General features: G+C 37.8%; 3 protein-coding genes across 5 annotated transcripts; all 3 read right to left on the minus strand.

Annotated features, from left to right (window-relative positions):
- Positions 1–1,043: 1,043 nt before the first annotated feature.
- LOC132164393 (NAC domain-containing protein 23-like) lies at positions 1,044–4,248 on the minus strand. 2 transcript variants are annotated; one of them, XM_059574902.1, is made up of 2 exons: positions 3,479–4,248; positions 1,044–3,267 (listed from the first exon to the last, which is right to left on the minus strand). In XM_059574902.1, the coding sequence occupies exon 1, from the start codon at positions 4,111–4,113 to the stop codon at positions 3,535–3,537; it is 579 nt and encodes a 192-aa protein (XP_059430885.1). In that variant the 5' UTR covers positions 4,114–4,248; the 3' UTR covers positions 1,044–3,267; positions 3,479–3,534. The 2 variants fall into 2 exon arrangements, with proteins under 2 accessions (XP_059430885.1, XP_059430884.1); XM_059574901.1 differs by having other exon boundaries at positions 1,044–3,272.
- A 578-nt stretch (positions 4,249–4,826) lies between these two features.
- On the minus strand, positions 4,827–11,042 carry LOC132164684 (uncharacterized). Its single transcript, XM_059575229.1, has 3 exons — positions 10,639–11,042; positions 5,387–5,494; positions 4,827–5,289 (listed from the first exon to the last, which is right to left on the minus strand). The coding sequence occupies exons 1-3, from the start codon at positions 10,933–10,935 to the stop codon at positions 4,978–4,980; spliced, it is 717 nt and encodes a 238-aa protein (XP_059431212.1). The 5' UTR covers positions 10,936–11,042; the 3' UTR covers positions 4,827–4,977.
- Positions 11,043–13,921: 2,879 nt separating this feature from the next.
- On the minus strand, positions 13,922–17,880 carry LOC132164499 (glycosyltransferase BC10). 2 transcript variants are annotated; one of them, XR_009438384.1, is made up of 3 exons: positions 16,434–17,880; positions 15,741–15,851; positions 13,922–14,241 (listed from the first exon to the last, which is right to left on the minus strand). XR_009438384.1 is itself a non-coding variant. In XM_059575021.1 (2 exons), the coding sequence occupies exon 1, from the start codon at positions 17,520–17,522 to the stop codon at positions 16,446–16,448; it is 1,077 nt and encodes a 358-aa protein (XP_059431004.1). In that variant the 5' UTR covers positions 17,523–17,880; the 3' UTR covers positions 15,327–15,851; positions 16,434–16,445. The 2 variants fall into 2 exon arrangements, 1 of the variants encoding a protein (XP_059431004.1); XM_059575021.1 differs by lacking the exon at positions 13,922–14,241 and having other exon boundaries at positions 15,327–15,851.
- Between the last annotated feature and the right edge of the window lie 201 nt (positions 17,881–18,081).

Below are 18,081 nucleotides of genomic sequence, written 5' to 3' on the forward strand. Positions count from 1 at the left end.
TCGACTTCGGCTACCTACTTTCTTCTTTCTTATGGGATTTGAGCTCTTGCAGCTTCAAATGTCTTTTTCTGCATTTTGTTGCAGGATTTTCATTCTGCGTTTTGTTGCAACTCCTACACGTCTTCCATGCTGCACGAAATCTGCATTGCCATCATAAAGAAATGAAAACCCATTGCTCTTTGGTCCATCAACTTGCTCTAGTCTCCATGGAAGACCCATCCGTTTTCTCTTGTTTGTTGTGCCATCATCAGCATCTGGTTCTTTCATTTTTATTTTACTTTTATTATGTGATTCATTAGTTATCAAATTGAATATTTTTGTGGGATGTTGTTCAATCTGAATATTTCTTGACCTCTGTTTTTGAACCTACTGTGCCATGGATTCATTATCAACGCCGAGTAATTATCAGTTATGTTCTTGAACCCCTGTGTTTCTCAGTTGAGATTTTGCTTTGTTGGAATACACAGAAAGACAAACTTCAAAGGGCTTCAATTTGTAGCAACAAAGATCTAGAGAAAAGCAACCTTCACTTCATAATCCTTGAATTCTGATAGCCTGTAAAGCTCATCCAAGGTCAAGACCTGCATATCCAATCAAATATTATGATGAGACAATTGTAAGAAAACACCAGCATATTCGCGTAGAGAGGAGATGAGAGAGAAAGATGCAAGATAATTTTTTATTAGAGAGCGAATTATATGTATTTTTTTTATTAAATTTTTATGCATTGTTGAGCTAAAATGCTCAGCAAATGTACCAACTAGCTATTTCCTTAGCCAAAGGGGCTAGCCTGATGAGACTCGTTTTGCTAATTTTTGCTACAAATAATGCTTGCTAAAATAACCTTCTAGCTATTTTGGCTAGCCCAATATGAATGCTCTACCCATTCAATAATCCTAAGTCACCTAGGAAACATAAACAAGTCCAGATTTAATAGCATTACAAAACCTATCCCATAAAGGTAAGGATTGGTATAAAACACTTGGTAAGCTTTGATTTCTTTCCATAGTAGTGCAGCTTTGATTCAATCATCAAACACTTGGTAAGCAAAAGAACTCTTAAGTCCTACCCGAAGTGGAGTTTTTATTCAATCAAATTCATTTCCTTTCAACAATCTACAATCAATCAAAACCAATTACTCCATCCACCAGGAACTAATAACTTTGGCAGTATAACTACCAAAGCTTAACAGACCTTTCTACAAATTGTAAAGAGTATCTATTCAATCAGAAACAAAAAAAACAGAAGAAATCCTTGCAGTTGAAATGAAGTAAAACTCTCGATCTCCAAAACCACAAACAAGAAAGACCTTTGTCAAGGGAAGCGAAATCCTCGGAAGCAACGCAATCTTCTTCAGAGCTTCAAATTGGAATGGCTGCAGTGAGGCGCCTTCTTTGTGAAGAGAGGCAGCGTACAGAGAGAGCAAGCAGGTGGTGTTGAACACGGAACACCTTCCGGGTGTTCGACGAAATGCTGTCGGAGACTTAGAGAAGGGACGCTGCTTCATGGTGGCGCAACCATGTTGTCGGACCCAAAAAATGACACACAGTAGCGTGACAATGTCCACAGTGCAGATAGTGCACAAAGGCCATGCTTCTTTGACCGTCTATATGCTTCTTTTTCTTTTTTTTTTAATGAAGAATAAGCTTTTCAATTGACACCCAAACATATACACCAGACTGCAAAAGCAGCTACACAAAAAATACTGCAACGAAAAGAAGCCAGGCCACAGGCATACAAAACAACAAACAAGTATAGACATCCTATTAAACAGAAACTAAAATACCTCAAACACTCCCAGTCTGCAGAAACTTAAAGACCCTCCCAAACCAACACTCGTTCTTTTAAATTCCAATTACGACAGAGGACCATATTCTCAAAAGATTTCTTAAATTTCCCTTTTCCCCAATTTCCCCAACACTCTGGTTCCGACTTACCAGCGGACTCTCTGCAAAATCTGCTCCTCAGTTTTTGGACAATCTCCATGCTTGATTTCATTTCGAGCCCACCTATACATATATATATATATATATATATATATAATTTCTATAGGGTAATCAAAGTGCTTTATATAAGCAATCCAAAACAGATGTGGAATCCAAAACCCCGCAACCCAAAGAACTCACCAAGGCCCACAAAACAAACCAAACACGCCACCAAAGAAGACCTACACCCTCTTGCCTTTACCGCAACTAGAACCCTCATAATTGATATAACTCTCTATGTTCTTCAATTCCCTCATTCCTTTTGACTTAGAAGTACAGACTGACTTCGAAGATTCTCCCACCTCCAAGAGAGGTGAGACTACACCCAGCCTAGACGGGGAAGGGAATCACAAGACAAACCCGCCAAAACCTAAGAAAAGGACCAAAAACCCAATGAAAACAGAGAAAGAGCAACGGCTTCATCCACACCACCCTTTTGGACAGCCTCTGATGACGATTTGCACAAGATCCGATCCAATGGCATAGCAGGGAGAAAATCACCCAGGGGGAAAAGATAATCATCATCATCTTCCTCCTCCTCCCAGAAATTGTCTTCCTCTACCAGATATTGTACACAGTGGACTTAAGACCAGTCTGCACAGATTAGCAAGCAGAGATTTACTGGTTCAACTTTGTACTCCCAATCAACAGGGGCATTCAATATATTACAACTTTCCATATCCTCCCACTGTTACTGCATCTAAAGAACAGATGTTTTATACTTACAATACCATACCATTACGACAGAACACACAACAGACCCCTTCAAAACCCCATTTTGCCAACTTTTCTCCTGTAGTAAATCAATCCATTTTGAAAAACTAACCACAAAAAATATATAATGTTAGACTTAGAGGAAACCTGATCTTCCACCACTGGAAGCTTTCTTGTAATCCCTTCCCATGTTGCTTCTTCTTGGATAACAACCATATAGGCTTATCATTCTCCTCATGATGCAAAAAAGACTACTCTGAATATCCAGTATAACATCTGAGCAGGCAGGAATCCAAAACTAAACTCCGTCCCTCAGAACAGAAGACAGCCAAGCATCCATCCACCTGACTGTGAGCATCATATATATGCTTGATTCTCAGAAATCGTTTCTACAGCACGTTAGAAGCCAGAGCTAAGCAAACAATAATGACTGGATTTGTCTTGTGAACGACGAACGGTAGGTGTTTGTTGTTTTGCCACATTTGATTTTGGTTGTTGACTAGCTTGATATGCGTTTTGCTCCTATGCTGCTTTCCTGCTTTCCACAACAACAGGATTTTCTTTATTGCTTTCCTTGACACATAAAAGCAACAATCAATCAGAAGTTAAATGACCAAATGGATCAAATCTAGGAAACAAAAATAAAATACCAAGAAACAAAAGGTATTCAAGTTCCATTCGAGTTGCGAGAAAAAAAAAAAAAAAAATCGATAAATACAGCTTTGGAAGACAAAAACCCTAATTGCACATAATAGACATTTCACAAAATAGGTGTGAACCTCATAAATAGCAGCCCTAAACTCGTATGTTTGGTGGGAATTCAACTGAGACGGCTCTATCTCTCTTGATCTATTTTCCTTTTGTGAAGATTGATCAAAGACTTCATTTCTTCTTTCTTGGCTGGGACTTCTCCGACGACTTTTGGTTTAGGCCGATCGTTCTTGCTGAGCCGGCAGACCACGTAGGAAGACGAAGAAGAAGAACCCACGTCGGGTTGCGTCTTCATCGGCAGGCTGTACTCCCTCATGATCCAGGCACCATCTTGTAGCGACCCCGGGTTCTCGTACCGGAAGTTCCTCTTCATTGCAATCGGAATTCTCGTTCCACGAGCAAATATGGTCTTAGACGACTCGTTACTCCAAGTCCCGCCGATCCCGACGCTCCGATTGACACGGGAGCGACTCAACGGCTTCAATTTGGTGAAGAAGAAGAGATCCTCGGTCTCATCAAGGGACGGACCTCCAAACATGTCCCATATCTCAGAAGGCTCTTTCTCCCCGTAGAGATCGAATTCAAAGACAATATCAGGATACGGCAGGGGCTGTCCGGTGGCCTTGGGTCGGAGGTAAAACCGAACGACATCTTCGTCGGAGGGGTGGAACTTGTATCCCGCCGGTATAGAGTAAGAAGCCATGATTTACTTGCTTCACACGAATCCGGGTAGGGGCGGCGATTGGAAAGCAGAGAGAATGACAACGGATAGTCTGCCCTCTTTCTCCGTATGCGAAGAGTTTTTCATTTTTGTCTGAGAGTCTTATCCTTCACGCAACGCAACACCTATATTTAGACACCCCACTTTTCAAAATTCAAAGAACGGAAATAAATAAATAAATAATAAATAATAATAATCTTTTGAGGCGGTTAGCGATCCGTTTGGGCTCGGGCTTTGAGCTTTCATTGGGCCCATACCATTCCAGCCGTCCAATTCATTTTCTTTAGTTTGATGACAACCAAAATTACAAAAATACCCAATTTTCTTTTAGGGAAAAAAAAAAAATTACATAATAAAATTTGTGGGGGTGGCCGGCCACCCATAACCGAACCCGGGGGTGGTGCAACCACCCTGGTGCCATCTGGGGTTGAAAATTACAATTTTTTGTTATAATGGCATGCACAGTAAAGAGATTTGATCCTTTATGGAGGAGGAACGGAGAGGTTGTGGGAATGTGGGATCTCCCTTGGTTTCTTTTCATAAGAGGGCTGCTCCACCACCCCGTGGCTGGTGGTGAACCAAGGCGCAACCATGGGTTGGACCGGTAGCTGCAGGCTGCAGCATGGTGGTTCGGATCAATTTAAAAAAGTAGTGAGATCCAGAACAAGCTCCCAGTCCACAAAATAAAGAGTGAGTTGAGCTATGGATAATAAAAGCAGATTTCATATCTCAATAACCGTACAGCCATATACATTAAGTTCAATAGATAATTTGATCAGCAGGACAGACACCAAATTACAACAAAATCACCAATGAACACAATCTTGAAACTCTCAATATAGCCAACTAAAAGAAGGCATTATACTGGCTAGTGAGAGAACTTTTGAGGTTTGAATACAAGCCATAGAGGGAATATTGCCGAAGGTTTTCCACTTCATACCATGAATTGAGCGCCATAAGATGCTTATCTGTGCCAGAAAAAGCTAGCTGTATCCCGAGACTGCAATCTACTGTACCCCCTCGGTTTTTACAGCTTGATGTTTTGATGGCACAGTCTTGTTTGTTGAGGCAAACAAAACCAGTGTTACCTGAGCATGAAGCACATCCATCTCTTTTCCAATACAAATTTTGCAGCCTACCCTTCTGAAACTCCAGGGCCTGCTTTGACAATGTCCATTTAGTTTAATTACATATAAAGAATATGAGATCTCTATTTGATCGAAACTGAACCAGGTATATGCTGTTGTATCATTACCAGAGTGAAACTGGTCACAATGTAGGTGCTGTTTGCAACAAAGGCAGGGAGAGACCTTGCAGCATACTTTCGCCCCGCAAATGCCACCATATACCCACCATAAGAATCCTGCAAAGATAAGTATTGGGATTATATAGAAAGAATAATTCTAGTCGAAAGTCTTGAATTTGTGGCGAATGGTGATGGCCATACATCTAAAGAAAATCATGAAATTGAAAATAGTTTTAGGAATAAGTACACAATATAGGGAACCACCAAGTGGGAACTGACCAGAACTAAGCTATTCAATTGATTGGATTGATCTAAGTGAAGGGAAATTAAAATTTTGGCAACTGTGGTTTCCATGAAGGCCTTAAGCTTACTTAGTGTTAGGTTTTTAATTGGCTCATTCAGTGTCCAAAACATGGTTTATGTTATGGGACATGAGTAGTTGTTGTACTTAGGTTGCATTAAAGAAAGTGGTGAACTCTCCAAAAAGACAAGTACTGCAGCTGATGTCTGAACATGGAGGTCACATGTTTGGACATGGTGCTCATTTTATAGTTGATGTTCAGATATGGTTGGTAATGTCCGGACATGGAGGTCACATGTCCGAACATGAAGGAGATCCAAGAGCACATGTACCCACTCATGTTGGCTCATGTTCAGACATGAAGGAGTGATTAGTCATGAAACTCTAATCATGTCTAGACCTGCAAATAACATGTCCAAACGCCACCATGCAGAACAAATACGAATTAAAGAAGACTCTCTCTTGCGTGATTTTTGGGAACTTCCATAGGAGTTCAAAGAGCATATTTGGTGTGTTCATACACAGGGTGCTTGGGGTTGTGTGAAGATTGTTCGCTTGAAGCGAAGATTCTTGGGCTATGAATCAAAAGATGGTGCTGCTGCATCATTGCTCATTAACATAAGTATATCTGCGGGTTGGGAAGGGAATTAAAAGAAGATAGGTTAGTGAGGAACTGGAGCCTGCTGAGGAAGCAGGGAGATGAGTGAGGAGCTCATTTGCGTAGAGTCTAGAAGTACAAATGCTTGTAAGTGTCTTGTCAGTGTAATTATTCTTCTTGGTGATTTTCTGGGTTTGGTTGCCCTGAAAAGATTTTTCCTTTGAAATGTTAAAGGTTTCCCTCTTCATCAACAAAAATTGTTGTTGGCGTGGTTTGATGTTTGATTATAATTGTGGTTTGTGTTTTATATAACTGCAGAATTTTAATTGATATAGCTATCTGCATTAGAATTGTTTAATCTGTGTGTTTGGGGTCTAAACTTGTTTTTTCACTTAAAAGGGTCGAGCAAGTACCAAATCAACAAATCATGGATGCCTTAATCTTACTTAGAAGGTTCAAGCAAGTATCAAATCTGATGTAGATCAGAGTGCTTGGGATTACATGAGGAAGACCCAAGCAGATGTAAGTGTGGAGGTGCCCAGAAGAGTCAAGACAAGATCAGAGTATTTATCCTTTCTACTTGCTGCTATTTCTTGCCTATCACGAGCCTACGCTGCATCAAAATCTTATCACGATGATCATATCAACTTCAAATCTTACTCTGCTCATAGTAACTGAAGTTGAATCAATTACTATGCCTCTGATATCCACATCCATTAAGAATTAGATATTAGACAGGCTTTAAGTGCCAGTTTGGTTCGAATCTTTGAAGTCTTTTTTATTTATTGAATAAGCAATCATTGCCTGATTGTGATTTTGTCCAATTTTCAGTTTAAGAAATTTTAATCTATCACCATGACTTCAACAGGCTTTCCATTGGTGGATCTCAGCCCCCGGATAATGGATCCAGCACTCAAGGACAGAATCAACAGATTCCAATCAGACTGCTTAGCTCAATTTTATATATATATATATATATTAGTCTCAACTAAAGCCAACTCCTCCGTTTCCCTATCAAAAAAGCACATTTTTCTTTGGACAAGCGCGTTGGCCTCAGGGGGAGGAGTGTTCAGAACACACCTACTGAATAGGGCCTTAAATCCATCTTCTTGGTGTTGGGCACGATTTCAGGTTTATGCAGGACCAACACCAACTACTTAGAAGGTTTGTGCATTTGTAAGGTTCACATCACTGGAATTTACTAATTTTAATTTTCATAAAATATTTGGAACCCCGAGAGAGGTGGGCAGGGAGAGAAGGATATGGAAATTAACACCTAAAATGTAATCAAAATAAGACATTTAGAACCTTAATGGAAGCAAAAGATGTTGGAAACAAGAGGGCTAAAGCACACTGAATATTAAGAAAGATAAGTGGAGAAGAGGATAAACACATAGAAATAATTTTTATTCCACTCACTTAAGAGCAATGACTAGAGTACATGAGTATTTATAAGCTACAATAGATGCTTCTAGTATTTCAACATTCCATTAATTCACTTACATCATATGTAATTCCCACATGAAAAATAAATCCCAAATAACTCATATCCATGAAAAATGTCATGCAACTCTTAAAACAATTATTCCCTATATAATATAGGCTATAATTATCTCAGGAAATAAAAATAAATAAATAAATAAAAAGTATTCCCTATATTTAACATTAGTTTCCCAAATTGACATTTAGACCAAATACATACAAAACCCTATAACTCCATGCATCTAGCATAAATTAGAAATTAATATTACTAAATCAAGTCTAATAAACAACACTCCCCCTTGAACCTGATTTTATAATTCGAAGCAAACTCCTTGTGAAATATTTCAGCCTTGAGGAGCTTGGTGAAAATATCGGCAACTTAATCTTGTGATTTCATGAACTTGAGCCCCACCTCCTTTTCGTTACACAATCTCCAACGAAATGAAATTTTGTGTCGATGTGCTCACATTGATCATGGAACACCAGATTCTTAGCCAATGCAATTGCCAATTTGTTGTCCTGAAAAATGTCCGTTGGCTGTTTTTGAGACATATGAAGTTCCTTCAACAAATTTCTTAGTCAAATTGCTTGACATACACACATTGCTATGGCATACTCCGACTCACAAGTAGAGAGTGTAACAATTGGTTGCTTCTTTGAGGACCATGTAAAGTCATACCTCCCATGAAGAAAACAAATCTGGTTGTGTTTTTCCTACCATCAAAATCTCCAGCCCAATCTCTATCACAATAGCCCATAAACCTGAAATTTTTAGAAAAAGAATAGAACAACCCGTAATCACTTATACCTTTGACATACTCCTTTTAATTGCCTTCAAGGGTGATAAAGTAGGAGCGTCCATGGAATGACTAATAAGCCAAGAATAGTCGGCCTTGTGAAAGTTAGATATTTTAAACTTTCAACAAGACTTTTGAAAAATATTGAGTCGACTTTTTCACCATCTTCATGTTTTGACAATTTGATTCCACATTTCCATGGGTGTGCTCATCGACTAGCAATCATCCATCTTGAATTTCTTGAGAACTACAGCCTTCTCAAGAAATGAAAATGTCAACCTCCATTTGCTTCAACTTCAATGCCGAGATAATAAGGCATAAGTCCAATGTTCGACATTTCAAATTCTTGAGCAATTGCTTTCTTGAATCCTTTAAACATTTTAGGATTATTTCCTATATAGATCAAGTCATCCATATAATATATCCTCACTTTCACTGACATTAGTGCAAAGGGCATACTCATGAGGGCACTTTGTGATTTTATTGTCTAGGAAATTTCTGTCAATTCTACGATTCCAAGCTCTTGGTGCTTGCTTCAAGGCATATAAGGCTTTCTTCAATTTCATAACTATATATTCTTTCCCTTTCAAAATATAACCCAAAGGTTGGTACACATATACTTCCTTTTCAAGGAAACCATTCAAAAATGTAGATTTTACATCCATTTGATGGATTTTCCAGTTGTTTGCTGCAAAATAAATTAGTAACCTTATAGTTTCTAGGCGAACAACAGCTGCAAATACCTCATCATAGTCAATGCCCGGCTTTTGGTTGTACCATTTGGCAACTGATCTTTTTTGTATATGTCCACTTCATCACTTGCATTTTTTTTTTTTTTTTTTGCCTTGAACACCCATTTAACTCCAATTGCCCTTTCACTTTTTGGAAGTATGCCAAGATCCCATTGAGTCATTCTTCTCTTTGATTTAGTCATTTCGAACAATGACTAGAGTACATTAGTCTTTATAAGCTACAATGGATGCTTATAGTCTTTCAATACTCAATTCATTCATTTACATCATACGTAAAATATAAATCCAAAATAACTCACATGCATAAAACATGTCATGTAACTCCTAAAACAATTATCCCCTATATATTTAACACATATATTTCCCGAATTGACTTTTAGACCAAATACATGCAAGACGCTATAACTCCATGAATCGAGAATAAATTAGAAATAAATATTACTAAATCAAGTTTAATAACCAACAAAAGATCCTTTTAATATGTATTGTTGTTGTTGTTGTTGTTGTTACCTTCACTTTTGGTATGCTAATACACTTTCTTTTAACAGTTCATCTATACTTTTGAATGTACAATGACCCTACCATAAGCCAGCCTTGCATCGAAACTAGACCATGAAGCTAAATCATTCATTTTCTCTTATATAAACAAAATCCTCCAGAAGTTGTCGACATGAAGATTAAAAGAGAGACAATTGAACATGTGCATAAAGAAGAATGACAGATGGAGAGACAAACAATGCTCTTTCTTCTTCTTCTCTTCTTCTTTCTTTCTCTTTCATTCCCTCTTCCCTTCAATCCTATTCCAGAAATTTAAGTAGTGATGATGTAGCTAGGACTACATACTTTGATGGTGTCTCAGGAATCCTATTGTAATAAAATTCTTGCTTGTACACATAAATAGTTCAATGCTTCCATAATTTGATCACAATTCTGTCCGATTTCATTTAAAAATTTTCATCTTCTAATATTAGTTTTTACCACTTTTTAACTACTTCGATTTCATTGGTCTTCCACCTATTTTTCATATCCTTATTTTAATCTATCTTTTCTAGAGGGCCGCATTCGCACATAAGCAAAAAGTTCACCCATTGCTCAGCTAAGTGTTAACCCAGTAAAGTCACTTATGTAAGAGCCTGTTTGGATAAGAAGTTAAAAAGTGCTTTCAGTTCATAAAAAGCTGACGATTTTTCTATAAACAAAAACTCTATATTTCCCAATGCAATCCCAATAAGGCTCTTAGTAGTGTATCCATTAGCAGAATAACCAAAACCCATTAGCTGAATATCAATAACAGTAAATCGTCGAAAGATGGGTGTAGAAGTGAAGGGTACCGGGAAGAAAGAGGAGGTGTTGATGGAGAGGAGGGAGATCTCGTCAACTTTGGGCCTGAAGAGTGCAAGCTGGGAGTTGAGGGAGGCGAGGGAGAGGCGGCGGTCGCAGGGGGAGAGCTGGTGAGACTGGTTGTTGTAGAAGTTGTCTTTGGACGAGAATGCGATGCCGAAGGTGAAGCCGTCGGATCTCTGGATCTTGGTGTCGGCGCAGGGCTGGTATACACCATTGGTGTTGGCGGCGTCCAAACCCACCGCCATCACCAGCATCGCCACCATTAGCATTGCCCAGGCGGCCATTGGCTTTGAGCTTTTTCACTCCTTCTGGGCGCTGAAGGCGAGTAGGGAGAGCAGGGGAGGGGAGTGGTGTTGGTAAAGTTTACTTTGAAAGGTTGGAGTTCAAGAGAATGCGATTGCCGGTGGATTTCTTTCAAACAAAAATAAATTAAGAAATACTACATTTACAGATATACCCTGGCCTTTATAAATTCGAAACAAAATTTAAAAAATAATAATAATAATTAAGAAAAAAAAAACAAAAAAACAAAACAAAATGACCCCTTGGTTTTTCATTTTCTTTTTAATTTTTTAATTTATAATTTAATAATTTTTTTTAAAAAAAAAATTGTGAAATGTATTTTTATTATTGAGATTGTTTTGGTAATTTATGACGAACATTAACGCAATTCGTAGCTTGGGGGGAACATTGATAATTTGGTGGTAGTTTGAAACTTTGAATGGGATGTGTTCTTTTATATATATATATATATATTTTAAAAAAAACGATAGGTCCCTCCAGCCATCCAACGCAAACGGATCTTTTCCATTCAAATGAAATTGAGAGAAATCAGTTAATTGCTTTTGAGAGGCAAAATTGTCCACTAAAAGTGAAATTACAATTTTGCCTCTCAAATTTCAACAAACTAGTTTCTCTCCCCACTCCCCATCCAACTTCCATCTAATTTATTACAAAAATTGTCAAATACCATATCAGCATTAATCAAAACACGTTGGGCCGAAACTAGACATTTAAGAGTGGGGGGACAAAATTTTAAAAAGTAAAAATTTAGTTTTTGGGAGGATATTTCATTAAAAAAAAAAAAAAAAACCATAAATTTTAAGAGTAATTTTAAAATGGACAAAGTTTTTTTTCAAACTAGGTTGGAAGAATTTTCTTCAACTTAGTCTATAAAAGTAACATGTGTTCCTTGAACATATGAGATGCACATTTTTTTTAACAGCAGTGACAAAGTTGAAATATATTTTATTAAAAACTCATGTGCATGTCACATGTTATTAAAAAAATAGACATGTTATTGAAAAAATAGACATATATCATTTTTATAGAATAAGTTAAAAAAAATTCTTCCGACCTAACTTAAAAGAAAACTTTGTCCTTTTAAAATTTTGGAAGACCACTGGCCTACCACGTATAGAAATATATAAAGAAAACAAGGAAATAAGCAAGGGTGAGGTGTCCAATCCTTTTAGCTATATGATGTCCACAACTTTATAAAATATGAAAAAAGTTATTTGACAAAAATACCCTTCATCTATGAGCAACCTTTAGAAGTAAGGAAACGATTTGCATTGATTGAGAGCAACATCTTAGGCTTTAGCATTGGAGAAAAGAGAAGGTTGGCGAGTAAAAAGTATGATCCAAAGTCAATTATTAATTAATATTTTAATTAATTTTAAAATTGCTAATAAATCACTTTGAGTTTAATAAACCAACAAGGTGGAAATTCAGTTTAACTATCAAGTTTGTTAGTTGGCCTTCCCTCATCAATTTCTTTAAAGGCTTCATCTATCTTCCTAACATAGAAGGTGACCTAACTTTCTCTTTTCTTCTTCTTCCACTCTTAATCCGAAGGAAGAGATAGTGAAAGACCTAACAAAAGGGGTGCTCCTCAACAATAGACTCAATGCAAAAAATTACAGTGCAAAAAAAAAACAACAATAAAGTAGGAAATGGATCAAAAAATACCCGATCTTCTTAGAAAGGGGTGATGGATTGTAGGGTTTGAATGGGGTAATTTTTTAGAATTTTAGGGATCCTAAAAAAGTATCCTGTTTGGTTGCATGTTATTAAAGGGAATCCAGATACTCATGGGAATCCAAATTCCTATCTAAGAGGTAAGAATCCACATTACCTTAGCTTTGAAAAAGTTTTTATTTTTCTTTTAAAACTACAGCATACATGTTATTAAAAAAATTTAAAGGTGAAGATTTAATTAAAGTAATTAAAGGGTTTAGATCTATCATAATAAGTATCAATTTTCTCTTTCATCCACCACTTCATCTATTTATTGGTATTTATTATGACAGATCTGAACCCTTCAATTACTTTAATTAAATCCTCACCCTTGAATTTTTTTTAACAGTATATATACTGTAGTTGCAAGCCGGATCCATTACTATTTAATTTTTGTTACTCACTTTTCGAGTAAAATTATTAATTTCTGAGTAAAGCTACATATACTTCCACTTTTTCACATCTATTAAGTATCTTTTAAAACCACAATTCCTAAAACCCTCAATAATTTTATCGGGTGTGACGTAGTCTTATGATTAAGTGTCGTAATTTTCGTTAAAACCCTCAATAATTTTGAGGGTGTGACGTAGTTTTATGCTTAAGTGTAAAACCCTCAATGTCAAGTGTGTGAAGGTGCATTTCCAAATCTTTTGATTTCCAAAGATTTCTTCCTATGATACGATCAAGAAACCCCCAAAATAAAGAAACCTTCGAAGAAAGATCACAAGTAGATATATACCCAAGTCAACATCAACCGTGTGAATTTCCTTTTTGGATTTTTTGGGAAGTGAGAGCATATATATCACAAATAGATTTTTAACTGTTAAAAAATTTAAAAGTGAGGATTTAATTAAAGTAATTGGAAGGTTCAGATCTATCATAATAAATATCAATTTTCTCTTTCATCCACCACTTCATCTACAGCATACGTGATTTTTGTTACATACTTTCCGAGTAAAATTATTAATTTATGAGAAAAGTTACACATACTCCCACTTTTTCACATCTATTAAGTATATTTTAAAACCACAATTCCTAAAACCCTCAATAATTTTATTGGGTGTGACCTAGTCTTATGCTTAAGTGTCGTAATTTTCGTTAAAACACTCAATGTCAAGTGTGTGAAGGTGCATTTCCAAAAATTTTGATTACCAAAGATTTCTTCATATGATATGATCAAGAAACCCCCAAAATAAAGAAACCTTCCAAGAAAGATCACAAATAGATACATACCCAAGTCAACATCAACCGTGTGAATTTCCTTTTTGGATTTTTCGGGAAGTGAGTGCATGTATATCATATACTATTTATCTAATCATCTATGACAGGTAAATGGTCCATACACCATACTTGTGGTGTATAATAATCACCGGCTCGGCAATTATACTATATAGATTGAGGCATGTGATGTGCCCCAATGTACCCTTCCGAAGCAAAACATCCCACATTCCCACATTGTAAATTTAGTTACCCACCAACCTAACCTTCTTTGCCTTTTTCTTGTCCCACCAAAATACTTTATGGTAATCGTAGCTCTCAAGTCAAAGATTGCACAACAACCCTCCATGTGCCTGCCACCCAACAACAACAAAAAGAAAATACAAATTAACCTTTTTATAAATATTTTAACGTGACATAAAGTAAAATTAATAGCAAAATTCTCGATTCATAAATATTTTGATGTAACGTAAAAGTAAAAATAATGATGGGATTCCCATTGCATGTAGTAAATGAAGATGAGTTAAAAAATTACGACACATAAGGTAGATGCTTCTCCGGTGCATAGCAATTTCCCTGTTAAGAAAAATATCAATGGGATGGGATGGGGATGGACCTCATGGTTTATTGCGTGGTGGCAACACTTAAAAACATGGGGGCTTTTTTTCTTGCGGTGTTGCTGCCACAACTGGCCCGCCACTACACATCTCATCACACGCAAAGGAGGATGCAACTTCCATAATTTTTCTTCTACAAACATCCTCCTCCACCGACAATTTTCCTTCTAGAAACTCTTTTTCCTTTGGACCGAAGGGAAGAAGAATCATTCATTCCCTCATATGCCTTCATATATTATATTTTTATTATATATTATTATTCGTCCGACTTGGTCCTTAACAAAATGTGATAACTATCATAGTCAGCAGCCTAACACGACAATGATTTATGAATAAAAATTAATTAATTTTTTTTTAAAGGGTAAAATTTACTTAATCCTCTCAAACTACCACCGACAATCTACCCTCCAAACTATCAAGTGGGACAATTTACCCCCCCCACAAACTACCAAAACTGACAATGTACGGTATGTACCTCAAATTTTAACAAAATAACAAAATTACCCTTACTAAAATAAAAATAAAAATACTAAAATTTATTTATTTATTTCAAAATTTTAAGGTTATTTGTCTTATTAAAATTTTTATAGGGGTAGTTTTATTATTTTATTAATATTAAATGATACATTATCATTGTTTTAATAGTTTAAAAAATAAATTGTCGTAACTAATAATTTGAGAGATAAATTATCAATAATAATAAAAAATAAAAAATAAAAACAGACGTGTCCTTTATTTCTTCAGAATACTGTGTTTTTTTCGGTGGCAAAAAAAAAAAATGTATTGATATTGTGGAACGTACATATCTCTAGTCACTATCATAAATCAAACCGAAGTCCTTGCTGAATTATTTATTGTAAAAGGAGCCAGTCTGCCAGAGGGAAAAAGGGCAAAAAAGGACAAAGGAATCCGAGGGAAGAGAGTAATGGGCCTGGGCTGGCCCATTTGCCGTCACTGTTCCCTCACGTTATAACAGTTTCTCGAGTAGCGTTTTTATTCGCTTCCTAAATGCCTAAAAAGTACACGTGAAGAAGAATTTATCCAATGTGGGGCTACTACATATGTACAAAAACACACCCAGAAAAAAAAAATGGACAAAAAAAAAAATCTACATCTACTTTACTAGGTACCCTTTTCTTTTTTTTTTTTGCTTTTCTTTTACACCGTCTAATTACACTTGAAGAAAAGTATCTGCTTTTTTTTTTTAACTCACACACAAGTAAATGTCGTTTCACCTTTATATTTGTCGGAGACTTGTGCGTTTTAGGGGCACTTTACGCCTCTCTTCAAAACTGTATCCCAAACAAACGCAAGCCAAATTGCTTTCCCCTCTTCCTTTTTTTCACCTGCCAAAATCAAATTCAATATGTTCCAATAGAGTTAGCTCAACCACACTTCCCTAACCATGTTCAACACAAATGACTATCGTGTGATAATTAATTGGTTAAAACGGTCACGTCAACGTTATCAACGTAAGGGGTCTAATCAAACAAATTAGTTAAAAAATAATAATAAAAAATGAAATAAAACCCTTTAAGCTATTGAAAAAATATTCTCTAAATTTTTTAGGTTGTACATATCAACATTTTTCATAAATTCTAATTTAAAACAATTTCCTAACGATATAGACAGGTTTGAGAAAAGAGATAAATAAAGAATAAGAATAATATATAGATATATATATATATATATATATATCACTAAGATTCTAAAAAAACAAAAACACAGCGAAGAAAAACGCGGGTTGACTCGGACTTCCGAGTAACAAAATCCCCACTTTTCAGGGTTAAGATAAAACTAACTACACTCGCTACGACTCACATGTGGAACCGGACAGGGCCGAGTCAACACAGAACTCGGCCGAAATCCAAAAGATAAACCCGAAAAGCGAAATTATAACTAAAGCAGTGAGTAAAGATCGCACTTACCAGAAGCAAAATTCAATCCCGGAAAATGACCGAATCGGCGATACTCATCAAGGGTCTCAAGCAATCCGGGGTGAACTTCCTCGCGAACAGGTAAGACTCGGAAAGATTCGATTGCCGCAGACGATAAATCACTTCGCGCGAAATCTCGGGGGGCCGATACGTGTGGGGGTGACCATTGACTGTACCGGTCCAATTGACCCTTGTTAGGGTGTAGTGGGTGCACCCATTGGGGTCCGCCATTGACAACAGCGTCGGAAAATAGTGCTCCTCCGGGAAGCAATCGTCGTCCCGGTAACACGGAAGCTTGAATTTTCGCCAGAGAGTCCTGTCCTTGATCACAGTAAGCGCGTGGCGTCGCGTGAGTACGAAAAACTGAGATCCGACCCGGAATTTCTCGAAGGGGATCTCGGGCATCATTGCGAACCTGCCCCTCGCGGTGTAGCGCCTCCAGAGAGTTCGCTCCATGGATAGGATCTCGATGAAGCTTTTGAACTTGACCCGGACGCCGAACACGGTGGACTCCGGGTCGGTGTCGGTCCGATCGAAGGACGAGGACGAGACAAGGGAGTGGTAGACATAGCGAAAGGAGTGGAGGGGGATGCAGTACTGGGAGAGAACGGCGAAGAAGGCGTTGGCAGGGGCATCGATCAGAGCAGTGGCGAGGAGGCGGCGCGTGGCAGAGATGAGCGTGGGGGAGGCACGGTAGGTGCGCTTGGCGGGGATAAACCGGCCCTCGAAAACGCCCTTGGGACGCGTGACGTTGGCGGCCGGATCCGCGTGGACGTAGACGTTGTAGAGGCCAGAGTGGCCGTGGAAGAAGCGGTGCCAAAGGGGAGCAAAATGGAGGTCCGAGTTGGTGAGGAAGAGAAAGGCAATTTTAAGCTTTGGTTTGGCGTCGGAGAGGTGGGAGAATGTAGAGGGGTTGGAGAGAGAGGCGGCGCGGTCGAACAGCGCCATATCATGTTTCTCGTCGGGGAGCGGAATAGGAATGGAAGGGTGGCGCGGAGGGAGAAATCTCGGCGCCAGAAGGAAGAGGATTGGGAGGGAGAGGAGGAGGGAGAAAGTGAGCACGAATGGGGTTGAGAACATCGAGAGCGTGAGCGGCACGCTCTGGATGCTTCTCAGGGGTGCGAGTGTGCGGGGGAAGGGAGTGCTATGGGGATTGGGGTCTGGAATTGTGAACGAACGTGGGAATGCCAGGAGGGGGAATTAGGGTTTGATCGGAAGAGAAGTAGGAGGAGGGAGAGTTTTGTATTCTCTCTGTGTAAGAATATCAGACAGACATGAGAGAAAGATAGAGAGAGAGGTGGATGGAAATTGGAATGGTGCGGAGAGTGGTTGAGACGGAAATGGGATGAGTGGGTACCGTGTAGGAGGGGTGTGATCTTGGCGTTATGTTTCACGGCGTTAGTTGGGATAGGGTAACGGAGTTGGATCTTGGAATTTTTTTTTTTTTTTTTTAATTGGATCTTGGATGTTAAATTCTTAGTTTATGGGCATTAATATGGTTGGTGCATTGTCAATAAATTGATAATAATGTGACGTGGAGTGCAAGGGAATTACTAAATTAGAATTCTCTCTTGTTTATTTAAATCAAAGAATATTCAATTAGTTATAGTGAACGAATATTTTTATTCCTTAAAAAAGT

Source organism: Corylus avellana, chromosome ca10, assembly GCF_901000735.1.
Source record: "Corylus avellana chromosome ca10, CavTom2PMs-1.0".
Classification (NCBI taxonomy): Eukaryota; Viridiplantae; Streptophyta; class Magnoliopsida; order Fagales; family Betulaceae; genus Corylus; species Corylus avellana.